At 32.7% G+C, this 26057-nt stretch overlaps 1 protein-coding gene across 12 annotated transcripts; it reads right to left on the reverse strand.

The window, feature by feature from the left end:
• Positions 1–13601: 13601 nt before the first annotated feature.
• Positions 13602–18428, reverse strand: LOC111383140 (exosome complex exonuclease RRP46 homolog). 12 transcript variants are annotated; one of them, XR_002700705.1, is made up of 8 exons: positions 18274–18428; positions 17708–17821; positions 16956–17056; positions 16448–16468; positions 15357–15429; positions 15156–15236; positions 13821–14024; positions 13602–13739 (listed from the first exon to the last, which is right to left on the reverse strand). XR_002700705.1 is itself a non-coding variant. In XM_023007217.1 (7 exons), exons 1-7 carry the CDS (start codon positions 18386–18388, stop codon positions 13877–13879), a joined length of 582 nt encoding a protein of 193 aa, XP_022862985.1. In that variant the 5' UTR covers positions 18389–18428; the 3' UTR covers positions 13686–13876. The 12 variants fall into 12 exon arrangements, 4 of the variants coding, with proteins under 4 accessions (XP_022862985.1, XP_022862983.1, XP_022862984.1 ...); XR_002700707.1 differs by adding an exon at positions 14676–14805 and having other exon boundaries at positions 13699–13975; positions 15156–15223; XR_002700706.1 differs by adding an exon at positions 14676–14805 and having other exon boundaries at positions 13699–13992; positions 15156–15223.
• Positions 18429–26057: the final 7629 nt, after the last annotated feature.

Raw genomic sequence — 26057 nt, forward strand, 5'->3', positions numbered from 1 at the left:
TCCTGAATGTGGTTGGAGTTTTTTCCTTCCCTGTCATCTGCATTTCCTAGTGTCGTCTCTGTGAGTAGACCATTTATTTGTTTTGGTTGAGCTCATTTGATTGGATTGTGCTTGGTTTTGGGCCTATTGATTTGGGTCGTTATTGGATTTGGGACAAAAGATCTTGTTTGGTTTTGGGCCTATTGATTTGGGCTATTATTTGTTGGATTTGGGACAAAAGACATTGTCTTTTGGGTTTGTTATGTGGATCATTTGTTTTTTTTAATTTGTTATTTGGATCTTGTGCCTTATTTCTATGGTCGACAAGCAAAAGAATTTAGCTGTGACTGGTGTCATTCCAGTGATGTCCAAAATCACGGAGCACAATCGACTGGTCCAAATTATTTAGATAAGTATAAGACAGTTGCAGAGTATTTCTATGGACAATCATCTTACTGAAGATCCACCAAAGGATAATACTAACCAGACATGGCTACGAGATGATGCCTGATTATTCTTACAAATTCGTGATTCCATTGACACTAACATAGTCAATTTGATTAATCACTATGAGTATGTTAAGGAACTGATGGAATATTCAAAATTTATGTACTTTAGAAAAAAGAATATCTCATGTATATATGAAGTCTATAAAAGTTTTTATCGTGCTGAACAACAAGATCAGTCTCTTCAGACTTATTCTATGAATTTCAAAAAGACCTACAAAGAACTGAATATCTTATTACCTTTTAGTCCGGATGTGAAAGTTTATCAAACTCAACGGGTGCAAATTTCTATGATGAGTTTTCTAGCTGGTTTCAGTCTTCAGTTTGAGATTGCTAAATCCCAAATTCTCTCTAGTATCGAGATTTCATCTCTAAAAGAAACATCTACTAGAGTACTTCGCAAAGATATTAGTGCTCCTATTGCTTCATCTGTTCAGCCTTCTAGTGCTCTTATCAGTCGCAGTAGTAGAGGTAATACAAGAGGTGTGGTACAGTAGTCGGGTCAATCGAAGTCATAATGAAGGGGGAGTTGTATGCTACTACTATCATGAGCCAGGTTATTCCAAATATTCGTGCCGAAAATAGCATAATAAATCTCAGAAGTCTCACTCAGGTCATATTACATCTACTTCTACTATTCCCATCTCATCTTCTGAGCAAACCATTACAGCTTTTACAGAATTAGCCAAATTCACTCAATACCAGGAAGCATTGAAGAATTCATCTCACCCTATCTCTGCCATTGCTAAGATAGGTAAACATAATATATGTCTTCTCCCCTCTTTCTCAAAATAGGTCATTGATTCTGGTGCCATCGTTCATATGACAAGTAATCCTGTCTCTTATTCACTTTTCAGTCGCATACATCTCCTTATGTTATTTTAGTTGATGATTCTACTTTTTTTGTTCTTAGTTCTCGCGCTATTAATCTAACTCCATTACTTTCCTTATCCTCTGTCTTAAGTCTACTACAATTTTCTTTCAATTTAATATCTGTGAGCAAACTTACTCGAACCTTAAACTAATAGTGTCTCATTTTTTTCTGATTACAGTCTTTTTCAAGATCTTATAACGAAGAAGATTATTGATGAGGGACATGAATCAGGCAGACTCTATATTCTGGATACATAGGTGCCCACGTCCATTGCATTTTCAAGTATCTTAACTCCTTTGAAGCACATAATCGATAGGGACATCCATCTTTATCGTTGTTGACGAAATATACCCTCTGTTTTAGAATGTATCGTCTTTAGATTATGAGTCATGTCAGTTTGTGAAACATCATCGTCTGTCCTCTGTTTCTCGAGTCAATAAAAGAACTAGTTTTCCTTTTAAGTTAGTTCATTTAGATGTTTGGGGTTCTTATCCTATTGTGCCCAAAACTAGATTTTGATACTTTGTAACCTTTGTTGATGATCTTTCTCGTATGACTTTGCTTTATTTAATGAAGAATCAGTTTGAATTATTTTTTCATTTTAGTGCCTTTTGCACTGAAATTAAAACACAGTGTAATGTTTCGGTACATACATTGAAAAGTGATCATGTCAAAGAATATTTTTTTGATTCTTTCGAGACTCATGTGCTTTAGAATGTTATTCTTCATCAATCCTCGTGTGTTGACACACCCTCTCCAAATGGTGTGACTAAAGAAAAAATAGATATTTTCTTAAGATAGCTAGGACACTCATGTTCCAAATGTATATTCCTAAACAATTTTAGGTTGATGCAGTCTCCACAGCCCGTTTCTTGGTTAATCGAATGCCTTCATTTGTTCTTCATGGTGAGACTCCTTTCAGTGTCCTTTTTCCTACTAAATCCTTATTTTCTATTGAACCTAGAATATTCGGTCATACTTGTTATGCTCGTGATGTTTGTCCCAATGCAATTAAATTAGATTTCAAATCCTTAAAATGTATTTTTCTGGGTTACTCTTATCTACAAAAAGATTACAGATATTTTTGCTCTAGTCTTAACAAGTTTCTTGTGTCAGTTGATGTCACCTTTCTGGAACATATTCCTTTCTTTCCCACTTCTTATTCTTCTTTCAATAAGGGGGAGGATGATGATCTACTAGTTTATCATGTCACTTGCCAGTCAACTAATGTTGCTTCTACACCTGTTGCTCCCACACCACCACCTCCTATTCCCCGGGTGTATTCTAGGCAACAAAACCCTCCTGATGCATGTTCGACACTAGACTCTTCTTCGGCATCGAATCCAGTGTCTAGTGATCTCGATTTACATATCGCTCTTCGCAAAGGTAAACATCAGCGCACTTTTCCTATTTCATCCTTTGATTCTTATAATCACTTGTCCTTTCCTTCTTCTTTTGTTACATTCATAGCTATATGACTCCTACGAAAAACATTTCATGAATCTTATCCTATATTGGTTAGTGTGATTTTATGATAGAGGAGGTTAATGCTTAGAGCTAATGGTACTTGGGATTTAGTAAACTTACTTGTAGAAAAAAGCTATTGATTGCAAGTGGTTGTTTGCAGTAAATTCAATCCAGATGGATCAGTGGCTAGGCTTAAAGCTCGTCTTATGGCTAGAGGCTATGCTCAGACTTATGGTGTGGATTATTCTGACACTTGCTCTCCTTAGCTAAATTAATGTTTGTTTGCTTGTTCACTTCTATGACAATTTCTCATAATTGGCCCTTACATCAATTAGACATCAAAAAAGCTTTCTTACATGGTGATCTCCAAAAGGAAGTTTATATGGAGCAACCTCCTGGATTGTTGCTCAGGGGGAGAATGGAAAAGTGTCTCATCTTCGAAAGTCCTTATATTGTTTGAAATAGAGTCCATATGCTTGGTTTGGAAAATTAAGCCAGGCAGTGGAAAGGTTTGGAATGCAAAAGAGCAAGACTGACCACTCAGCCTTCTACAAATGGTCCGAATCCGACATTCTTCTCTTTATTGTATATGTTGATGATATTGTTATTGCTGACAATGATAATATGGGAATTTAATCTCCGAAGTCTTTTTGTCATGCCCAATTTCACACGAAAGATTTAGGAGTCTTGAAGTATTTCTAAGGAGTTGAGGTGACAAGAAGAAAGAAATGCATCTTCTTATATCAGAAAAATATGTGCTTGGCTTATTGACTGAGACAGGAAAGTTGGGAGCTAAGTTAAGCAGTGCTCCAATACTTCCTAATTTGTAACTTACTAAAGATGGTGACTTATTTGAAGGTCCTAAGAAGTATAGAAGACTGGTTGGAAATTGAACTATCTTACAGCAACTCGTCCTAATATTGCATATAATGTCAGTGTTGTAAGTCAATTCATGTCTTCCCAAATAGTTCACTATTGGGCAGTTTTAGAACAAATCTTGCGTTATTTAAAGAAAATTCCTTGACGTGGGATATTGTATAGAAATCATGGACATACTCATGTTGAATGCTTTTTAGGTGCAGATTGGGCAAGTTCCAAGATTGATCGAATTTCCACTACTGGTTATTGTGTTTTTGTTTGAGGAAATTTGGTCTCATGGAAAAGTAAAAAGTAAAATGTTGTGTTCTGATCGAGTAGAGAATCAAAATATAGAGTTACGACACAGTCTGTGTGTGAGATAATGTGGTTATATTAGCTTTTAATTGAAGTTGGTCTTAAGGTTTCAATACCAGCAGTGTTGTGGTGTGACAATCAAGCTGTTCTTCATATTGCTTCTAATCCTACGTTTTATAAATGAACTAAACATATTGAGATTGACCGTTATTTCATTCGTGAGAAGGTGCAGCAGAATTAATTTTTACAGGATATGTGAAAACTTGAGAACAATCAGGAGATATTTTCATGAAAGCTCTAACTAGGATTCGAGTTGATTATATTTGTAACAAGTTGGGCATGTTTAATGTATATGCTCCAACTTGAAGGAAAGTCTTACGGGATGTAAATAAGGCTTAATTATAGGGATTCCTAATTTTTATATCTTTGTAATAAAGAATTCTAACTGTGTATATATATGTATCATTTCTTTCCTATGTAGAATAACAAGGAAATTATTCTCTTTCTTAATATCTTACAATAATAAATAATTATTTATTATGAAGAAACATGAAACCTGAACACACAAGACAAGGGAAAAGACATAACAAGTGATTTTGCACTTTCAAGCCGGTCCATCCACCTTTTGGAGATTTATACCAAGTAAATACTTAGTTATCTTTTTTGCCCTTAATTTTTATATATTGTCTGTCATATTTTTAAAATTGAGGACAATGTCTATATAAGTTTGGGGGTAGGAAACATCGAGAAAGTTATCTATTTTTACTATTTTGTGCAACGTTTTAAAAATTGAACCGAATGACTGGTTTAATAGGAAAAAACTAGGAACCAGGCCCAAATCTAGTCAGATTTGTCTCCTAAACCCTCTAATTAAAAAATCGTTGAATCGAGAGGTTAAGGTAAGACCCACGACCCGCCACCAGTTTAAGGGTTAGACTTAAAGCATTGAATCTCAAATGAACGGAAACTTGTTTTCACTTTTCATCTTTCGACTTCCATATGTCTCTCTCTTCTTCATATTGTAGAATTTAAGACATCTTTTCTTCCAAGTCTTTGCTAGATTCTTGATTTCATGTCCTAATTCTTGGCTGGTCGTGTTCTTCAATATTGGTTTATTTTTTCATTGTGTTTCATTTTTTTTCCATAAAATTTGATATTTTCCTCAAAAATTCAATTAATTTAGAGATAAGATATTTTTTTCCATATTCTATATGTTTTGAATAATATGTTGATTTTTATTTATTTATTTATAATTTCATATCTAATTTTAGAATTTGAAAATTTTGTTTTTTCATTGTTTTTTCTTCTTATATATTATAATGAGTTGGTGGAATAATCATATTTTTACTTTTTTGGGATGGTTCTTTGATGATCTATAAAGAAATATTGATTGCTAGAAAAAAGCTAAGAACTTTTGTTGTTCTATTTTCTTTTAAGGATTGTGGAGGGGCCAATGTGTAGTGACCGAAATCTTATAATGACATTCGTGTTAATTTGTTAAGAGCTTGCAAGAAATAATTTCAATTGCTTGTTGACACTAATCGAAGTCAGTAATTAAATAATGGATGCCCAATTATGGCCAATGGTTGGGCCAATCAAAGACATAGCACTTTGATTAATTTTTTAGTATATTGCTCTTTTGGGATTGTATTTATAAAATCTTATGATCCATCAGATGTAGTGAAAGATGCACAAACATTGTGTAATTTGTTTTTTGAGATAGTTGAATGGGTTTGACCTCATAACGTGGTTCATATGGTAATCGATAATGCAGCTAAACTATGTGGTGGTAGGGAAATTGTTGCATGACAGATATGGTCACATTTTTTGGTCTCCTCGTACTGCACATGGCTTGAATCTTATTTTTAAATACATTGGTACTATGCCTCACATACATTTCCTTGCATTATGTGCTTCAAAAATTACAATATTTGTGTATAATCACACAAATTTCTTTTTGTCTTGGTTGAGAAAAATACCTGAATGGAGGGAAATTGTACATCCAGCTATGACTAGTTTCGTTACTGCTTTTATTACAAAAAATATCTATGATCACAAACAAGCATTGCAGAGTTTAGAAACAAGTCTACATTTTACAAGCCATAGGCTTTCGAAAAGCGCAAATGGAAGACTTATGAGATCTATCATCTTGGATAACAAATCTTGGGAGGATTGCATGATGATTATGAAATTGTGGTTCTTATTGTAAGATTGTTACGAATTATAGATTCAGATGAAAAGCCTTCATTGGTTTATATATATGATGGCATGCATAGGACACGAGAAGGAGTCAAGAATATGTTCCTAGATAAAAAGAGATTGTAACCTTACACTGATATAATTAAAGAGCTATGGGATAAACATCTTTGTCTTAACATATATGCAGCAACTTATTTTTTTTTAATCCTGCTTTCATTTATGAAGAAGGATTTTGTCAAAAATTAGAAGTCATACAAGGTCTACTCAATTTGCTTAAATTAAAAGCATTCATGGTTATGAGACAAAAGAAAATGGGGGAGATAAGGATGTATTGAAAACGTAAAGGGAGTTTTGGAAGGCAATCTCAATGTTATACTAGAAAATCATTCCAACTTGGTGAGAATTTGTATTTAGTTATTTATCGTATATTTTTAATATTTCTTGGTGCTTAGAAGTAATTATATTAAATTATGTAGATGAATGGTGAAATTGTATAGATCTAGTGCTCTTACTTTGCAAAAGATAGCTGTTTGAATTCTTGGTCAAACAACTTCTTCAAGATGTGAAATGATTTGGAGTGTCTTTGAACGTATTCACAAAAAAATAAAAAAAGAAAAAAAGAAAAAAAAAAGATTGGAGCTTCAAAGACTCAACGATCTTCTCTATGTTACATATAATTTGTGATTGAAGAATAGGCATATAATTTAAAACTCCTTACCACGTCAAGAGTTTATTTTAATGACTCATTTATTTGATATATTTTCTTTATCTAACTACTACTCATTCACAACCTTATAGACTTCATTATATGAGGAAATAATATGATCTAGTTGATTGTGAGTGCATTATCAAGACAAACTGTTGGATAGAGGAAGAAGTGCACCACAAGATTTCGAGTATGAAGACTTAGATAATGCTATTTATGAAGAAAAATACAATTTCCAATGTTAATGATCATGAAATTGAAGATAATGTTCAAGGTTCATAAGTTTAATAATCTTAACTTATTGTTTTTATATATATATTTTTTATATTAGTCGAGTATTTTTATCTAATATATTGTTTCTCATTTTTGTATTTTGATGAGAATGAAAATAAGGACAAGCTTAATACTCAAGAGATGGGTGATTTAGATATGATGGTATTCATCGTTTTTGTGGTTCAAGTGATCAAGGATTAAGACTTATAGATGAAAATAATGAAGGCGAAAATTAACTATTTAACTTTTATGCTTATTGCACTTTTTGGTTCCAATTATTACTTGACATTTTATTTATTGGTGATAGGTGATATGAAACTTTTAAATTTTAACTATTTAAGTTTTCATGTTTACTTTATTTTACATTATATAATTGGATTGAATAGCACTTGACTTAGTTGATTTTAATTGATTGTTTTTGTGATTTCATTTAAAAATTTACACTTCATTCTTTCCTTTCTTTATAAATGTAATTTAATATATATATATATATATATAGACACACACACACACACACTCTCTCTCTCTCACACACACAATCATATATAATTAACTATTGATACGAGAGAAAGAGAAAACACACACACACACACACAATTTTTTTTAAAAAAAAATTTATTATGATCTTTATTATTTCTTTTGTGTACTTGTGTTGGTTAAATAATTTTGCCTATTAGGATGCATATAATTGGATTCATGCTTTAGGTTATAAATTATGTAATAGTTGCATACTGAGTTAATTTATGTTTATTCGTGTAAAACATAACATTTTAGCACACAAGATTTAATAGTTTGATTCAAAATTTTATAGGTTTAAAATAGTGGACCATATGTGCTAAATCCAAATAAACGCTACATACATTCTTATATCAATTCTAGGATAGTTTGAGGATAGTAGAGTTGTTGTAGGTAGATATTGAGAAAAAATATGGATTCTATATGTGCTAAATATCGTGTGGATTATCTACGGACAAAAGATAAAAATTAAGTGAAAATCTTAAGTTAGAGATCAGATCTTAAAAATGATGTTTAAGGAGGGACATTGCACTAATCTTTTGATATAATAATAATAATAATAATAATAATAGAAGCTGTGTCATTATGAAACATTTTTTCGTAGTCTTTTATAACTCGAGTGATTACACCTACAAGTATATAAAATCTGGTGTGCTATCGTTATTTGACTTAGGAGCCATTGGCCTAAAGCTCACTATAAGGATCTTTTAGAAAGTTTAATGGAGAGAATGTTACAAATAAGATGCGAAGAATAAAAAAAAAAAAAAAAATTTAACGTACTACATGCCTTGATTAAGTCTCAAACACTTACTCTATAGAATTAGACATTTGATAAGGGATTATTAGCTTAATTGATTTTTGAAGGTTGAAGTAGAAAAAATAATAATAATAATAATAATAAATAAATAAAGAAAAGGGAAGAAGAAAAATTAACCAAACTATGAAGGGTCGGGATTATATATTATCAACTTTTAGATCATACTTTGGGAAAATAGTGAAATGAATAAAGCTTGGGATGTGCATATTATGAGAAGGATAAATTTGATCATTGAGGGTCGAAATTTGAAATACTTTATGAATTTATGATGCTTTATATGAATCTTCAAATGCTTGGATCAGTGGAAATTAATTTTACCATTGTGATTATAAAGCAATTCATAGTTTTGATATAGAAATTCTAATCTTGAGACCAAAGATACTTGTCTAATCATGTTGTTTGTAAAAAATTTTGGTGTTAAGTTGAGCTTTATTTTGTTTGAAAACAAACAATTATTCAAATTTGAGGGTATTGATAAGTATAATTTACACTTACCTAGCTCGTTAAACTAGATCAATTATTGTTAATTTGCATGAATTAAAACTTAATTTTATATTAACTTCATTTTTAGGTAAAATTCAATGATTGGAAGTGAAATTAAAAGAAAAGAACAAAGGGACGAAAAATGGGCGAAAGGGAAAATTCAAAGTTCGAAGACCAGAGTGCAAACATCCAATAGTTGATTTGTACCACAAAACGATTATTGAAGTCACATAGAATCTTTTGGATGCAAGTGGAGGTCGAATGCGTGAAGTTTAGTATTTTCATAAATTAATTTCTAGTAAAGTTATGCTCTAGATTTTCAACCTTATTTTGAGACCCATTTTTGACATATAAAATGTTCAACTTGAAAAAAATGATACCTCTAGATGAATTGTGGTTTTTTTAGTTAGATTTTCAACATAATTTGAATTTTCTTAATTGGATATTGAAAGAGGAAGTTATGATAAAAATCAAGTAACAACTTAAGGACGAATTGTGTAAACCGATGCAAGTTAAAAGATCAATTGAGAGCCAAAACTCTTCACAACGTGAAGGCAAGCAATTGGCCGGTGCACTTGAGTAGGCCAACTTTCGTCTGATGAGCCAATTTTCATTCTACATTTCAAACTTTATTTGAATCCAAATTGGACGTAATTTTTACCTAATTTCTGAATCCCATAAATGCTAAATGTGGGCCAGACGTTAAGGGATCTCCCTCTAGCCTCTTAATATCATATCGTATAATTAAATTCATCAAGAACAAAAGGCTAATCCACTAATTTTGAGAGACACGATCAACCTTAGCAAGTAATTGAAGGTCAATTACATAAAAAGTTGAAGAACTCAACATTGAACTTGAAAATCAATATCAATTGCATTATTTCATAATTCAGGTGATATTTTTCTATTATTTCTCTTCTAATTTATACAAATCATACTATGCTAGACTCATTTTTGTATGGGATGAAGATTAATCTTATTATTTATTTATTTTAATTCATGACCAGCAAAAGGCTAATCCACTAATTTTGAGAGACACGATCAACCTTAGCAAGTAATTGAAGGTCAATTACATAAAAAGTTGAAGAACTCAACATTGAACTTGAAAATCAATATCAATTGCATTATTTCATAATTCAGGTGATATTTTTCTATTATTTCTCTTCTAATTTATACAAATCATACTATGCTAGACTCATTTTTGTATGGGATGAAGATTAATCTTATTATTTATTTATTTTAATTCATGACCAGTATTAATTTTGCATACATATTGCATTATTTAATTCTTTGAACATCAATTAGATAATTATTTACTTGTTGTAGTGTTAGACGGCTCACAATAAGTTTAGAATACGGTAAGATTAACACACAGGTAATAGATGTTAAGAATAACAATATGCGGTGTGCAATCATATAAATTATTTAAAGCTTAATGTGTTCTAATCTAATCATTTGAAATCGTACTAGGAATGAACTCTGATCGTGATTTAAATCGAATTAATTTATCTTAAAAATAAAGTTAAATACATTAATTTTATCGATTGTCAATAAAGCATGAATAAGATTAAATTATAAATTAAGAATTGAAATAGATAACAATAGGTGGGTTAATAATCCAACACAATCATCCATCCATTCATACAAATCAAAATTTTTACATATTTCCTAGCATAATTTAGAATAATTACAAATCAGAACTCTTTTGTGTTATATATTTTCAATTCAATAAAAAACTAGTACACTTGAATTAGAATTTATTTCTTGTGGAATGATACTCTCAAGTCAATATTCTATTGTCAACGATCTCGTATACCTACGAACTCGCACGAACACCCTAACATCTCAATTTTTTTATGTGTTGCTTAAGTATAAAGTTATATAATTTGATGATCAAATTGGATTTCTTTCAAATCTTGAACGGGCTATCAATATGCAATAAAGACGGTAGAATCTGCAACTTCTGGGAAGATGAAAAGGAAAGAAAAGAAGGCATATGAGTTTGTTTTCATGTGCTACCATATTGAGTCGAAGTCATTGTACATAAACAGTTTTCGTAAAGTGCAAATTCTACCAAACACCTGTATTTTAATAAATAATTAAACATTACTTTGTTATTATTATTTTTTTTTTCAGAAAATTATAGTAAAAACAAAACTTGAAAACTATTTAAATCATATAGGCGTATAATTAAGGTAGGTAAATTTACTCCGACAAAAAAGACTTTAATGTAGTTAATTAATATGGAAATCCCTAATTTGGAGTCTATTCATCTTCCTCCGAAATTGACTCCATCGAGAATCACTCTCCAAAAAATCCAGAGTCTGGAAGTGTTGATGTGTTTAGATAACAAATACAGATTTAAAACATGAACATAATCAAATTTTTCAAAAGTGTTGATGTATTTATAATCTATGAAAAAAAGCCTCCATTTGAACTTGAAACTGCAGCATCATATACTCGCAAAGAACGGTTTCGTATGAAATGTTTTGAACCATAACATCATTTCCCTGTAAATGAAGTACTTACTAGGCATCCACTGATTGTGCAGTTGAGCTCAAACATGATTCTTGCTTGCAATGCATATAGAATGTAAAACTTATATTTGGGCCATTGCCACAACTCTTAGGCGCATGCTTCATACAGATAATCAACATAAACCGACCGTTTTGCTACAACAATTATACTGAATATACAAAGATCAAATTTGGACATGAAATGTATATGTTGATCATCATATTTCACTCTAAAAGATTATGGATTTTCTTGACTTGCATTGTTGAGTGGTAGATACTTTCTCAAGTTTATGTTTTGATTTCTATCTGTTCACCTGATAATTGATGTATAATCTAGGATACTATAATAACATGAAAAAATATCCAGAGAAAAAATCCGACAAAATATTGCAATTGCAACTCTAGTTCATCACTTGTTGAAAAAAAAAATAATAAATAAATAAATAAAATCGATCGTCTTTGCCCATCTTCAGTTTTCAAATTAAGTTTTCTGATTTTGGAAGTGGTTAGGACCTTGCTGTTTGTACAAGGAGGGTTTGACACCCTTCTTGACAGAACAGACTCATAGGAGATCGGGGGAGCAATTTTTTCTCCTTTTTTTTTCACTCGAGTCCCAAGCGGGTCCCACGCGAATGTGAGAATCTGTGAAGAAGATGGTAAACCATTTTTCTGTACAAATGGTATTTTCCTTATAGAAGTTAGTATTTTTAGATATATTTCATACATCAACCAGTATTTTTAGTTTTATTAATATAACGTAGTAAAATATGAAATATTATTTTATAATGATGTGAATACAAATTTTTCCATTTTCATAAATGATTTGTGATGAGACTCCAAGACTTCAACATCAATTGAGTCTTAAAAACCAATCTTGCAGCGTTATATTATCTCACTTAAAAGTTAATTTTCAAGTCTCCGTGCCACCATTTATGAGAATTGTACATATATCAAGCAATGTTAGGGACGTTTTACTCTATAGTTTGAGCCTTTAGACGATATGATTTAACGAGTATGAATACTGAATCCTAAAAATTGTCTAGTTCAAAATCTGAAAGCTGACTTTTCTCGTCCAAATTAATTGCCTACAGATAAACCTGATTGAAGTAAATGCTTTGAACTTCAAGGGAAAAACAGCTCTTGACGTGGTTGAAGCAGAAGCAACTCTGGCGCCCGAGTAATTGTCAATTTCTAAAAAGTTGAAGTAAAAATGTTGTAAGGCTGAATTCAGGGCCAAACAAGAACTTAGGGTCCATTTTATTGTAAGAATGAAATTTGGATAAAAAGAAAACGAATTTCAAAAAATTAAATTGTCTAGAACTTGTTCTACTGAGAATTATCAACTAAATGTGTTTAATTGATAAAAATTTTCACTTGAAAAATGTTAAAATTTTGAATCTTTTGGTATTCTTTTAGCTTGGTTTTTCATGAAAATTGTCAATTAAATGGATATAATTTATTACAATTGTGGATAGAATTTGTTTCAATTGCCATTAAAAAAAAAAAATTTTAAAAAAATGATGTAATACCCAATTCCCAGCAAAATCAAAGGAAATTGAATTCCTTAAAAGCCAAGAAAATGTAGTCACGTGAGGGGTAATTGGAAAACCAATTCCATGAAATTTTTTGGCCGTCTAATATACATTTTTGGGTGGAAATGGAAAATATTTTCCATTTTCGCATGGAAAAACAAGCCTATCAAACAGGCCCTTAGAATCATCACGTTCCCCATCATTGTCATCACAAGGAAAATCATAAAAAAAAAAAAAAAAAAGATATTTAATCTGCTTGATCTCTACAATAAGAGTCTACCGTAACACCATAACAATTGTTGCAATTCTAATAGCAACTGTGACACTTGCTGCCTGCATAAACCCTCCCGAAGAATTCAGTCAAGAAAATGAGAATGCAGTTTATGAAAGGCAAACTTCTTTTAAGGTATTACTGCTATGCAATATTGCAGCTTTATTCCTTCTGTTTGCATTATGAATGTTCTTGTAGGCATTATTCCTTTCTAGAGGAAATCCATGATGAAATTGCTAATAATTACTCACAAGGTAATGCAATTGAATACTGGAGAGACAAGTCCATAAATATTAATACTTTGTATTTCATTAATTGAAATTTTAAAGCAAAGTATGTAATATTTGCAGAAAGTGTGTATGCTGAAAGCTCCTTAACGAACCGTGTATCCTTAACCAAATCTATACCGTAGTTAATTTATACTTTCCTGCAAAATATTTCACAACACATCTAGCTTCAAGCGGATTCAGCACGCACGAAAATTATATACAGAACATTCAGCACATACCAAGAAAATCAAAATATTTTCTGATGCTGAGATCCTATGTCATTGCCTCAAAAAATTCAGCCAGCTACAGATACATCACTTTGAACTTTCGACCACAACTTTCTCCTTAGAAAATCAGACAGCAGCTTGATTGCGGCGCGTCCTTGCTCCAGACACTGAAATTAATTGTTCACTGCGTTCAAACGTATGCAAGCTGTAAGACATCTGGAGACAATATAAAACAGGCATATGTTCACGCCCCTATATTGTAATTATTTCAAAGAACGAAAACAATGTGACATACATTTGAGGGGCGCGGAGAGAGCATAATGTATACCAACAGGCCTCATGATTGCTTAAGCTTAAAAGGTTTATTTACAAGTGTACTTATTGGAAATTAGTTTGAAACTAGATATTTTATAAGGGCGAAAGTTGGATTCAAGAGTAGCTTAAGAGTTACTTCTAAAAGAAGGAACTTCTTTTACTTAAAATTAGAAAATTCCAAACATGTTTGGAGACGAAAAGTCACATAAAAATAACTTCACATTTTATGTATACCTAGCCAAACATGCTATGTATTGTACTGCATGCTCATCCATGACAACAGCAACAAGACAAGGGATAAGGAATCAGGATATAAGCTTGATGTCAGCCTACTACTATCAGTTAATATGCGAACATCCAAGTTCCACAATATAAGAAATACTAGTGCAAGGCAGCGATTCTTAAACTGCTAAGAATCTGCTTAGCAGTTCACACCCAATCACTACTGTGAAATAGCAAGGAATCCAATGTATCCCCTACTTCTACCATGAGTTTATAGTAATAGAAAGTGTTATATGTATTAAAAGATAGGGTAAGAAGTATGACAAATACCTGTCATCACACCATGAGTAACAGATGTGATAACTCCATTTTCAATTTATTCTCCTACTTCCACTGATTCTTCATCAAGTACAGACAGAATCGAGTTTCAGAAAACTAAATAGACCAGTGCCTTCATACTCTGCCATGTTTTATGCAAGCACATAGTGAGAGAGATTTTTAGGTACAATTTATATAGGTGAAGAATCAAATATTTGTTTCACATGGCACTGCATGGATTCAAAAGGGAGGTATTTCTCACTACCATGCTACAAACAAAAGCGGAAGTTGAACATACACAACAGCATACCGGCTGCAGGAATGAACGGTAAAGTGACTTGTGGTATATTCTTGATATCTATTATATAGATATTTATACATTCAGACGATTCATTCATTCAGTTATTTGACTAACTCATGGCAAAGAAAATTTCATTAACAAGAGAAATACTGGATGAGAATGAGAAAGTCAATCAAGAATAATTAGAATACCTGTTCTTCTAGCTTGTTGGGATCCAATACACAATACTCGTCTTCTGCTAGACAAAAACTTATGGCAACTACAGAAAATAACTGTAACTATTTTTAGTACTCGAAACAATTTAATAAACATTATTTCACTTATATGAAAATGTGTATAATACATCATTCCTCAAAACATTACTGGGAAGCATGGCCATATATAATGTTTACCGGCAAGATATTTCAAAGGAATTCCAGCATCTACAAGGGCAGAACATGCTGCATTTATAGCACAAGGGAGAAGCTTAACAAAAGGTTAGTCAAGGAAGTTAACGAATAATGGCCTTCCAAACATGGAAATATTAACACGTGCCAAGCTTATATAAAACCCAACATCATATGATAGCATGAGATATTATTATTTTTTTTTCCCTTTAATACATCCGAAAGATGAATTTTCTTTCTTTACAAATGATAGTGCTTGTTTGGTTTTTATTATAAGTTGTTGAAATTATAACGCGATAGAAATGATTGGTGGATAAGTATATTATAGTTCTGGGTCTTATGAAATCTATAGTTAAAATTAAAATTTAACTTTTGACCTTTAAATTACAAGGAGATTATCCTATGTTTGGCTCATGTTTATATATAGTTTATAAATATTCAAGTCATTTTTTATCCACGCATTTAGAAGGATCAATAAGTGCTATTCACTTATTAACGACTCACTTATATTTATTTATAATTTAAAACGTTTATAAACTCTTCCCACACGTTCTATAATGGAAACCAAACAAGCTCCAAGTAGAAACCATAAAATAAAGTCCTTTAATGGAACTCATAATAACAGCTACAGGGGTGGTGATTTGCAAAATTTCAATTAAAGATAACAAGGTGAAATTTAATGTTTCCTTGATAAAGAAAAACAAGAATAATGAAGTAAAACACGAAAAGTGAAAGACAGGTAAAGAAACCAAAGTTTCCAAAATTCAGGCTAACAAGGTAAAATTTAACGTTTACTTGATAACTTTTTGTTTCATTTCTGTTCCTTGGTCAGAATTTATGTTTAATTAAAAACAGTCAGCAAGCACATTGAGAAACGCATACCTTCATAAATTTATTCATTCATTAAATTTCTTTAATTGGCAAATGAGCTTGCTATGCACAGTATACCTCAGAAATGCCCCATGCCATAGATTTAAAATCAGGTTCAGGAACCAGGAAAATCCAAATGCTGAATTAGTTGCATCAGAAAGCAAACAGTGTTGGCTCTATATATACCATTATTGCAGTAAATGAAGCTGCATAATCATGAAGGATACTGAACCATCATCATTAACAACCTGCATGAATGAGAAAGTTGATGAGTCACACCGAAGATATTAGTGCAACCAGAAAAAGAGACAAAAAAGTTGGATTAGAGAGAACCTGCAGAGTAAGTTAAGGTTGTAGATTAATTTTCTAATGTTTAACTATCAAATGAAACCAACAGCCTTTGCAGCATGTTGAAGCCTTAAAGCACAGGCCCAAAATGCTTGAATCTAAGTTTCAAGGTCATAGAAACCAAGATCTTATAAAACATTCACAAATCCGCAACACATCTTATGTGGGATGGGGTGGTACTTTATGATCTATAGTTGCAAATTTGAAAATAGTCATAAAATTCACAAGTAAGAAAAAAGGGATCGTTTTGGTGTTAAGGTAGCTAGCAAGAAAACTTTTAACTTCTTTATTGGAAAAGTTTTAAATTTCAGTGATCTTTATCTCTATCGTCTCATAGCTCCATATAGACCCTGATAGTACATCCTCCTTGCTGTTCAATATTTGTACCTGGATAATAATTGTTGTGGTGGTATTAGGATGAACATTCAAAATGCAGATATTTTGCAAAGTTCTCTTCAGTATCATCTCATACTCCTTTTCTGCTTTCCCTAGTATTTAGCAAATTCAATAAAACATTAGCCGATGGAAACAGCGTCAGCATCTAGAGCATCAAACAGAAAAATAGCAATTATTTATTACAATCAAAGTCAATATTCATTGAATTCAACCTGCACATGATGAAGTGGTGAAAACTTAACTTCATGAAATATTGACTAAGAAAGTAACAGCACAGCATGTTCAAAGTAGTAAATATGTGGAACATCCTCCCATAAAAAGATATATAGAATGAAAAGGACTTGAATACATGGACCATGCATCTCTTGCAAAATTGCAAAGTGGAGTTAAAATATAATGTGGAAATCAGCAATTAAGATATCTTATGAGCAAACATTTGAGAGGTACAATGTAGTGGCACGGTTTTGTAATTCTTTGCTTACAACTATACATATTAAGCCCATGTTTGATCCTCATTAAATTACATTTCATTACATTCTATTTTTCTCTCTCCTATTTTCAACCACACAATCTTCCATAAAATAATATTACACGTAAATCGAAAATTTTTCCTTCTTTTTCAACCACTCATTTTTTTAACAAAACACTATTCCCCCCATTTTCATTACCAAAAATGGGGGCCAAACGGGGGCTAACTAAGAAGTATCTTTAGGTTATAATAAAGAAATTAGAAAAAATTTCACCGATTTGGCCAGATTTGGGCTTCCAAATGACTTCAATACAAGCTTTTTCCGGATTCTCATTCTTTTTTGTCCCAGCCTTTGGCCCGTAAACTGCAGCAAGAATTTTGGTTTCCCCTAAAATCAAACAAAAACAACATTAATAAGCAGAGTAACGAGATTCTAAAACGGTATAATTGAATAATAATAAATCAAATTTCTTTTTTCCCAATATTCATCAGATAAAACACAACATAAATAATCAATATCAAGTCTCACTCTAAAAGATTCAGAAAAATAAGTGGTAAAAGTGATTATCCGACGGGAAATAGGTTTTTTTTTTCCCTTTAATTTCGAGCACTATAATTAGAGAAACCATAATAATCACAAAGCCATAAGGAAAGAAAAAGAAAAAAAAAAAAAAACATATGTATAATCACTGAAGCAAACGGAAAATTGTTTTCAAAAAACCAAAAAAGAGCCTACCCAAGAAAGTATATTGAAGTAATTAATTAATCAATTCAAAAAAAAAAAATAATAAATAAATAAGGCAAAACAGAAAGGGAAAGAGAATTCTTAAATAATTGTACCTTGAGAAAAACTAGCAGAGCCATGGGCACGGTTGAGAACGCTACGAGTACAACTCAGTGGTCTCAGCTGAGTGGCTGAACGCCCATCTTCTCCCTTTTCCTCCGTACTCTTCATTTTCTCTCTCAACACGCGGAGATAGTTATTTTGATAATTAATTTTTTGATAGCTAAAAATAAAAATAAAGTAGGTGAAATTCAAAATTAACTATTTAAATAGTGAAATAATGATAAAAAAAATAATTTTAATTAATTTTTAATCCTTAACAAATCTTGTGGTACGCGAAGTTGAATAGAGGAGTTTCTCGAGGGATAAAGAAATATTGCAACATAGTCCCCAAACTTTTATTCATTTTTTAATATTTATTCTTAGCTTTGATTTCTTGACATTAAGCCTCTTACCTTTGTGTTTCTATTGGGCGTGGGCAAAAATACCGTCCAAACTGACCAAACAAATCCAGTCAGGTCAGTTTGGATTGGTTTGGTTTGTTTATTTTTAATCATTAAAAAGTTGGATTAGGTTGGTTTCAGTTTAAGCAACCAACTAGTCAATTAATCGATCCAACCCTTTAATACATTTTTTTTAATTTTTAAACCCAAAAATAAAATAATAAAAACTCAAATATAATTTTTCTCAAATCATTTGTTTATCGTCTATGCTTTTTCCACCAAACCTCCAAATATCAAAAGTTACCCAGTGCACACCCGAAAAGTAGCGACTGCGAGTTCTCCCGTTACCAAAAAAAAGAAAAAAAAAGGCAATAAGAAATGTTTGATGTAAACTTCAAATTTGGATTGTAACCTTTCTTCTCATTTTGATGTAATTATTTGTTGGTAACTTTCAGATAGATAGGATGATTTCGGAAAAATCAATCCTTTATCATTTACATTATATATAATCGATATGCACTATGCAAGCAAAACAAACGTGTGTGTGTGTAGGAAAGTAAATTTTTAATCCAAAATGGGTAGATAATTTTTTTTAACGCGTACTAATGTTCAAACCGATTAACTGAACCAAACTTACCCAAATCGATTTGATTTGGTTCAATTTCAACAGTTGGATTGGATCGATTTGGGTTGGAATTTACCCAAATCGATTGATTTCGAATTGAACTCAAAACTAACACAATTTGAACTATGTTCAGGCCTATTTTCTATTAAAGCCATGTTTGGTGTCCATTGTTTTAAAATTCATTTTGCTATATAATCATTTTCAACCATACATTAAAATAATAAAATATTATGACCATGAACTCAAAAATTTTCCTCACTTTTTAACCACTCATTCTTCTAAAATACTATTCAAAACTCTTCTTCTTCTTTTTTTTTTTTTAAATAATGTGCACCAAACGGGGGCTAAAGATAATATAATATTTTTTTTTGTAAATTATTAGATTTTAATAATTGCATCGCATTTTAATTTCATTAAGATTTTTAACTTTTACTCGTTGTCATATTTATAATTACAATTTTTTTCTTTGCATTTTTTATCTTCAATATTTTATTAATTAGCACATGTGTCCTTGAAGACAGGTTATATCCAAAAATAATATTATTGTGTTTTCAAATAAGTGGACAAATACTTAAATTCACTATTGTATATATATTTTTTTAATATTTTTGCTTCTCAAAGCCATCAGCATTCATAATTATTGTAGTAGACGATAGATTCTACAACAGCGAAACTAGAATCGAATTATACCACAAGCCATCCTGCAGGACTCAAGAAAAGTAGAACAAGAAAGAAGGATAGTTAGAGATACTAAGTTGACACCAATGTGGTGTTGCTCGAAGACCCTTCTATGTTCAAGTCAATAAAATTTGCCGAAAATTATATGAATGCTAGATGGAAAGTAAGTAGAAATAGTTCAGATTTCAGAGTTGAGTAGATGAGGATACCTGAATGTTTAACTGGCTACATAATTTATAGGAGTGAGATAACCGTCTAGATGGGATTGGCGAGGATTTTCCAAAATTTTGTAATTGATTGAAGCTGAATTTTATCTGATCCATTCAGTTGAAATATCTAGACCATTTATAGATAACTCTCATGATTTGTTTAAATCATAGTGTGATATATTTTGATTGCTTAACGATAGAATATTAGATTAACTTGTGGGTCTTGAACTGTATCTCAGGTCGATTGGCATTAACAAGTTTGGCTGAAGGTGGCGCATTCGTGGACCTCGTTTCATGAATTCGACCGCTTAGGCTAATGGAATAATTTTTACCACTATAACTTGCTCCCCACACTTTAATAAGAGTTCACTTGGATTAAAGAGTAGATTAAGATCGAGGGGTGATCAGACCATTGGTTGGTATGCGCTTTTTCATAGGGCGGACCGTCTGATCGTATAATTTAGACCATTTTATGATTTGTACGGCTCGAAAGTCACTAGATTTTTTAATTCCATATAGCTTGGAAACAACACGACATAATTAGGAGGATTACCGTGTGACTTTCAAAATAGTGTCATTTTTTAATATTATATATATCATGGATGCACATGCACTAGCACGCAAATTACCACTCAGTAAATTGCAGAGTTGTCTTCTAATTTTTTTGTTTCATTTATTATTATTATTATTTATTTATTTATTTTGATACCGTATGGTACTATGAGAAATTATCGTACAGCTCGGCTCTGTGCGGTGTATGTTTGAAAAACTAATTTGGCGTAGTACAGTTCCGAGCCTTGTGGCCTTTACTACCACATTGCCGTGTCGTGATGAAATACTAAATACAAGTGTCATGTCACTCGATGTATGGAAAGTGCATGTATTATCACTCGATAATCCGTCGAGCGGTAATATATATGTAGAAAAAATTGTTGATCCATCTAGATTGTGTGGCATATTTTGCTTAGAGCATTAGCCAGATGGTAATCATGTACATCCAAAAGGTTGAGTACCACATTTGGTTGACGAATCTTGGCCAAATAGAGGAACAAGCAACTCTATCCATCTAGACAAAAGCCTTAGGCTAGATGACTATATAAGGTTGGACCATCCAGAAAAACCAACACTAGCAGGATTTATAGGTGATCGGGGATTTGTTCCTTTTATGAGGTCCATCGAGAAAGTATTTGTTGTTGGAAATTTGACTAATGCAATCAAAAGATCAAATAAAATAAGCAGAAAAAATAGAAAACAGTAGATGAAGCGAGGTATGCCAGCAAATATCCTTAAGACATATTTCGCTCCCCAATGAAATGCAAACGGGAGTATGGACGTCTGTCTCCCAAGATACAACGCTCCTTCCAAAGTTGATACTGCACAATACCAACCTTTGTCGGTCGAACCAATGAATGATCGTACTCGAACAGAATAACCACGAAAATATAAGAGAATTTTAGAGCAGAATATGAAGAGAGAAGAATTTAGAAATCAATTGAATTTGTAATTGATTTGGTGTATCAAAAAACGAATTTGGGGGGTCTCTATTTATAGAGATTGAAGTGTCTCATGGAACAGGTGTGTGACATTTCAGGAACTGGTGCACCACTTGGTCTGATTCGTCTTAGCCATTGGATCGCACTATTTTCATGATCTGACGGCCCAGATTGAACCATGAAGTGAAGTGTCCATTCATCATCCCCATTCACCAATTTCTGAATAGTCACAGCCATGCGGATGTCACGCGTACATCTAATCGCCACGCAGGACGAAAGGACGCGACCTACCACGCGTGCGTCACCTAGAATGCCAACTCACAGAACCTTACGCTGCCACGTCATCGAACCACGAGTCCATTTCTGAAAACTATAAGGCTCCCCAGCTCCTTCCTTGCGACGATGCGTACGTGCGAAGTGCCAAGTGCGCCTCTAAAGCGCCCAATACGTACTTTACGACGTGCGCGTGCCGGGACCGAGTCTGGGGAGCGGTGCGAGTGGCGCGAAGCACCACTCTAGTGGTGACTAGCCTTTGGCTAGCTAAAGTTAGCCAAGTGATACGTAACTTATTAAATTATATATTATTCACACAACCCACTATATAAATAAGACTATTTTCTTGTAAACTTTCGATGTGGGATTCCTTTCCATATATAAAACACTTAAAATGGGCTTATCAACATATGGGCCTATATTGGAGATTTTTCCAATTCACCCAAATTAATTGCAATGACTCACATCATTAAATATTACATTTAATGTTTTAACCCAATTACATTCAATTAATTCCAACAATCCCTCACATGAATGGAAGAAGTCGACTCAAATCAAGGAAGACGGAAGAAGTGTACCATCTGAAAAATAACGCATCAAGATAGGTAACTTTCACTTTGAACCTTCTTTAGTAAGAATCTATCGAACTCACTTGGCTAATCAGTGAACGCAACGTTTTGAACTGTCAGCCGTTATTGCAAGCTCAGACAATAGACCAAACACATTATCTCTCATATCAAACTTGGTTCTCTATTGTGTTCATTATTTCGGCCTTGAACTACTTGGGTTCTGCGAGTGCTTTAGAGAATTCGCCTAAGTAAATTCTCATAGAACCGGCCAAGTTCGCACTAACATGGGTGATGTACTATGAGGAGTACCCTACTGTAATTACTTGTACCATTTATAGTCATCATTAAAAGCAAAGCTTATCCTTAATACACTTCATAGTCAGCACTTTTTGCATCGTAGAAATGGGAAAGAGTTAAACTCCTAAGTGCTTCTTATCGAGTCATTCATAATTAGTTTTCCTATTAAACCTAGTCCATGGGATCTCCAGTTGCCAGGTTAGGTTTCCACTAAGATAACTCATTGGGTTTTAGGCTTTAAACCTATTTCCCTCGATGCGCAGTCTGTATGCTCTCTAGATAACCCTTTAGTGAACGGATCCGCTAGGTTTTCTTTTGACTTAACAAAACCAATTGATATTGTTCTATTTGAGAGCAACTGCTGAACAGTGTTATGTCTACGACGTATATGTCTCGACTTACCGTTATACACAAAATTTTCAGCCCTTGCTATTGTGGCCTGGTTATCACAATGAATACAAATAGTCGGTACAGGCTTTGGCCATATAGGAATATCTTCTATGAAATGTCTTAACCATTCTGCTTCTTCTCCTGCTTTGTCTAAAGCAATAAACTCAGATTCCATAGTAGATCGAGCTATACACGTTTGCTTAGAAGATTTTCATGATATAGCGCCACCATCGAGAGTAAATACATAGCCACTGGTAGACTTTGACTCGTCTGTATCTAATATCCAATTGGCATTACTATATCCTTCAATTACTGGAGGATATTTTCCATAATGTAATGAATACTCTCTGGTCCATTTCAAGTATCCCAAAACTCTAAGTAATGCATCCCAATGTTGATTACTTAGGTTACTTGTGTAACGACTCAACTTACTTACCGAGTAAGCTATATCAGGTCTTGTACAATTCATTAGGTACATTAAACTACCAATAATTTGGGAATATTCTAACTGATGTTTCCCATTTCCACTATTCTTGTGAAGAACTATATGTGGAAGAAATGGGTTACTAGTCTCTTTAATATTATGAGTCTTAAACCTCTCAATTATTTTATCAACATAATGGATTTGAGATAAGACTATTCCATTTGATGTTCTAGATATCTTTATTCCTAGAATCACGTCTGCTTCACCCAAATCTTTCATGTCAAAGTTATTGGTAAGTATATTCTTTGTTCTATTGATGACTTCTATATTAGTCCCTAATATAAGTATGTCATCAACATACAAACAGATGAGTACGTATGCCTTTTCGAATTTTTTCGAATATACGCATTTGTCACATCCATTTATGACGAATCCATTCCTAATCATGACGCTGTCAAACATTTCGTACCATTGTTTAGGAGCTTGCTCCAAACCGTATAAGGACTTAACTAGTTTGCAAACTTTGTTCTCTTGTCCTTTCACTATAAAACCTTCTGGCTGTTCCATATATACTTCTTCGTTTAAATCACCATTCAGGAATGCAGTCTTAACATCCATTTGATGTATTTGTAAGTTGTATAAGGCTGCAATAGCAATTAAAACCCGAATAGAAGTAATTCTTGTTACTGGAGAATATGTGTCAAATAAATCAATTCCTTCTTTTTGACGATATCCTTTTGCAACCAGTCGAGCCTTGCATTTGTCTATTGAACCATCAGATCTTAACTTTCTTTTAAAGATCCATTTGCATCCTATTGGTTTAATTCCCTTAGGAAGATCAACCAATTGCCAAGTATTATTATTCATAATAGATTCAATTTCACTATTTATAGCTTCCTTCCAGAATACGGATTCTGGACTAGTCGCAGCTTCTTTAAATGTTTGGGGCTCTTTCTTAATTACGAAAGAAATAAAGTCTGGACCAAAGGATTTAGCGACCTTTACTCTTTTACTCCTTCTTGATTCAGGTTCTATATTATTTTCAATAGCATTATCTTGTGTTCTCTTTTGAGTATTCTCAAGAATATCTCTTTTATTAGGGAACACATCTTCAAAGAATTCAGCATCTCGAGATTCAAAAATTGTATTGACATGAATGTCACTTCTATCAGATTTATGCACAAGAAATCTGTACGCACTACTATTTATTGCATATTCGATAAAAATGCAATCAATAGTCTTTGTTAACAGAGATGCTCAAATGTAAGTGCTATTATGGTTACTAAGAACATATTAAGTAAACTAACGGAGATTGACTTGATAAGAATTCGAGATGCCTATGGTATTCCAGTATCCGTTCAACTCCGTCTACCGCGACCACATGAAAAAGTGTCCTAGAAGGGGTTGGATATTTTTCTATAAGGTATAATTTAAAAAACGCTTTCGATTTTCAATTGCTCAAATAGTCCAAATGGTGTTGAAATATTTTAAAATTGCACCCAATCCACTCATGCCTAACTCTTAGTTCTCCAAATCTTGATCGAGCGGCACAATATCTCATTTGGCATAACGGAGTTCATAATGAAGGATGATGATGTGAAAGGCCATTTTTCCTTAAATGTGAGGAAAAATACCAATCAATTGATAGTTAGACTTTCTTTTGGAGATAAGGACTAGAAAATGTCTTATTTTCTTATGTCAAGCGATTTGGTTTGGTTGGAGAATTATCATTTTCTTTCAGCGTGGTCACATGGTGAGTTTGATATATTATTTCCTCATGATATGTTTTATTGATTTAAGGTTCTTATTCTATCTTCCTGTAGGTCATTGCATAAACTCGCAGCCTGTCGATGGCCTAATCGTGAAGGAGCGTATCTCGAAGATTTTAGTAATACCCAAAGATCAGAGGGATTGTCAGTTTCTTCTATCTTCAAAGGTCATTTGCTTTGTGTAGCTTGTGGCATTATACACATGCAGAATCAAGAGGTATTCCTCCTAATTTTCCAAGATATAAAGTCCCTATTATAATGGCAAAAAAGAGGAATGAAAATTCTTGAAAATAATCTAGCTCTGTGCAGTCTACTTAATTTATGGGTGATAGGTCTTCGCTCGAAGTTTTGGAAAGGAGAAAAGAAAAGGATAAGTCTAAGAAGGTTCTCCTTTTATAATGTTAGCTGATGATCTAGTCCCATCTAGTGATTCTTTGAGTCAGATTGAGCTACCTCATGCCTTCCCTCGGCAGTTCAAAAGCGTAGTCATTCTAGGCCATCATTGATATATGATGATTCAATTGTGCTTACTTTTCCTTCCAATTCTTCTATATTTTCTGACCCAGGTTTGGTAGCTCTTGGTGAAGGTCTATTTCCTGAAGATTAGATATCACAAGTAACTTAGTCAAGTGAATCCCATCGAGAACACAATGGTTTAGATTTTTCAGGT

Source organism: Olea europaea, unplaced genomic scaffold (genome assembly GCF_002742605.1).
Source record: "Olea europaea var. sylvestris unplaced genomic scaffold, O_europaea_v1 scaffold262, whole genome shotgun sequence".
Classification (NCBI taxonomy): domain Eukaryota; kingdom Viridiplantae; phylum Streptophyta; class Magnoliopsida; order Lamiales; family Oleaceae; genus Olea; species Olea europaea.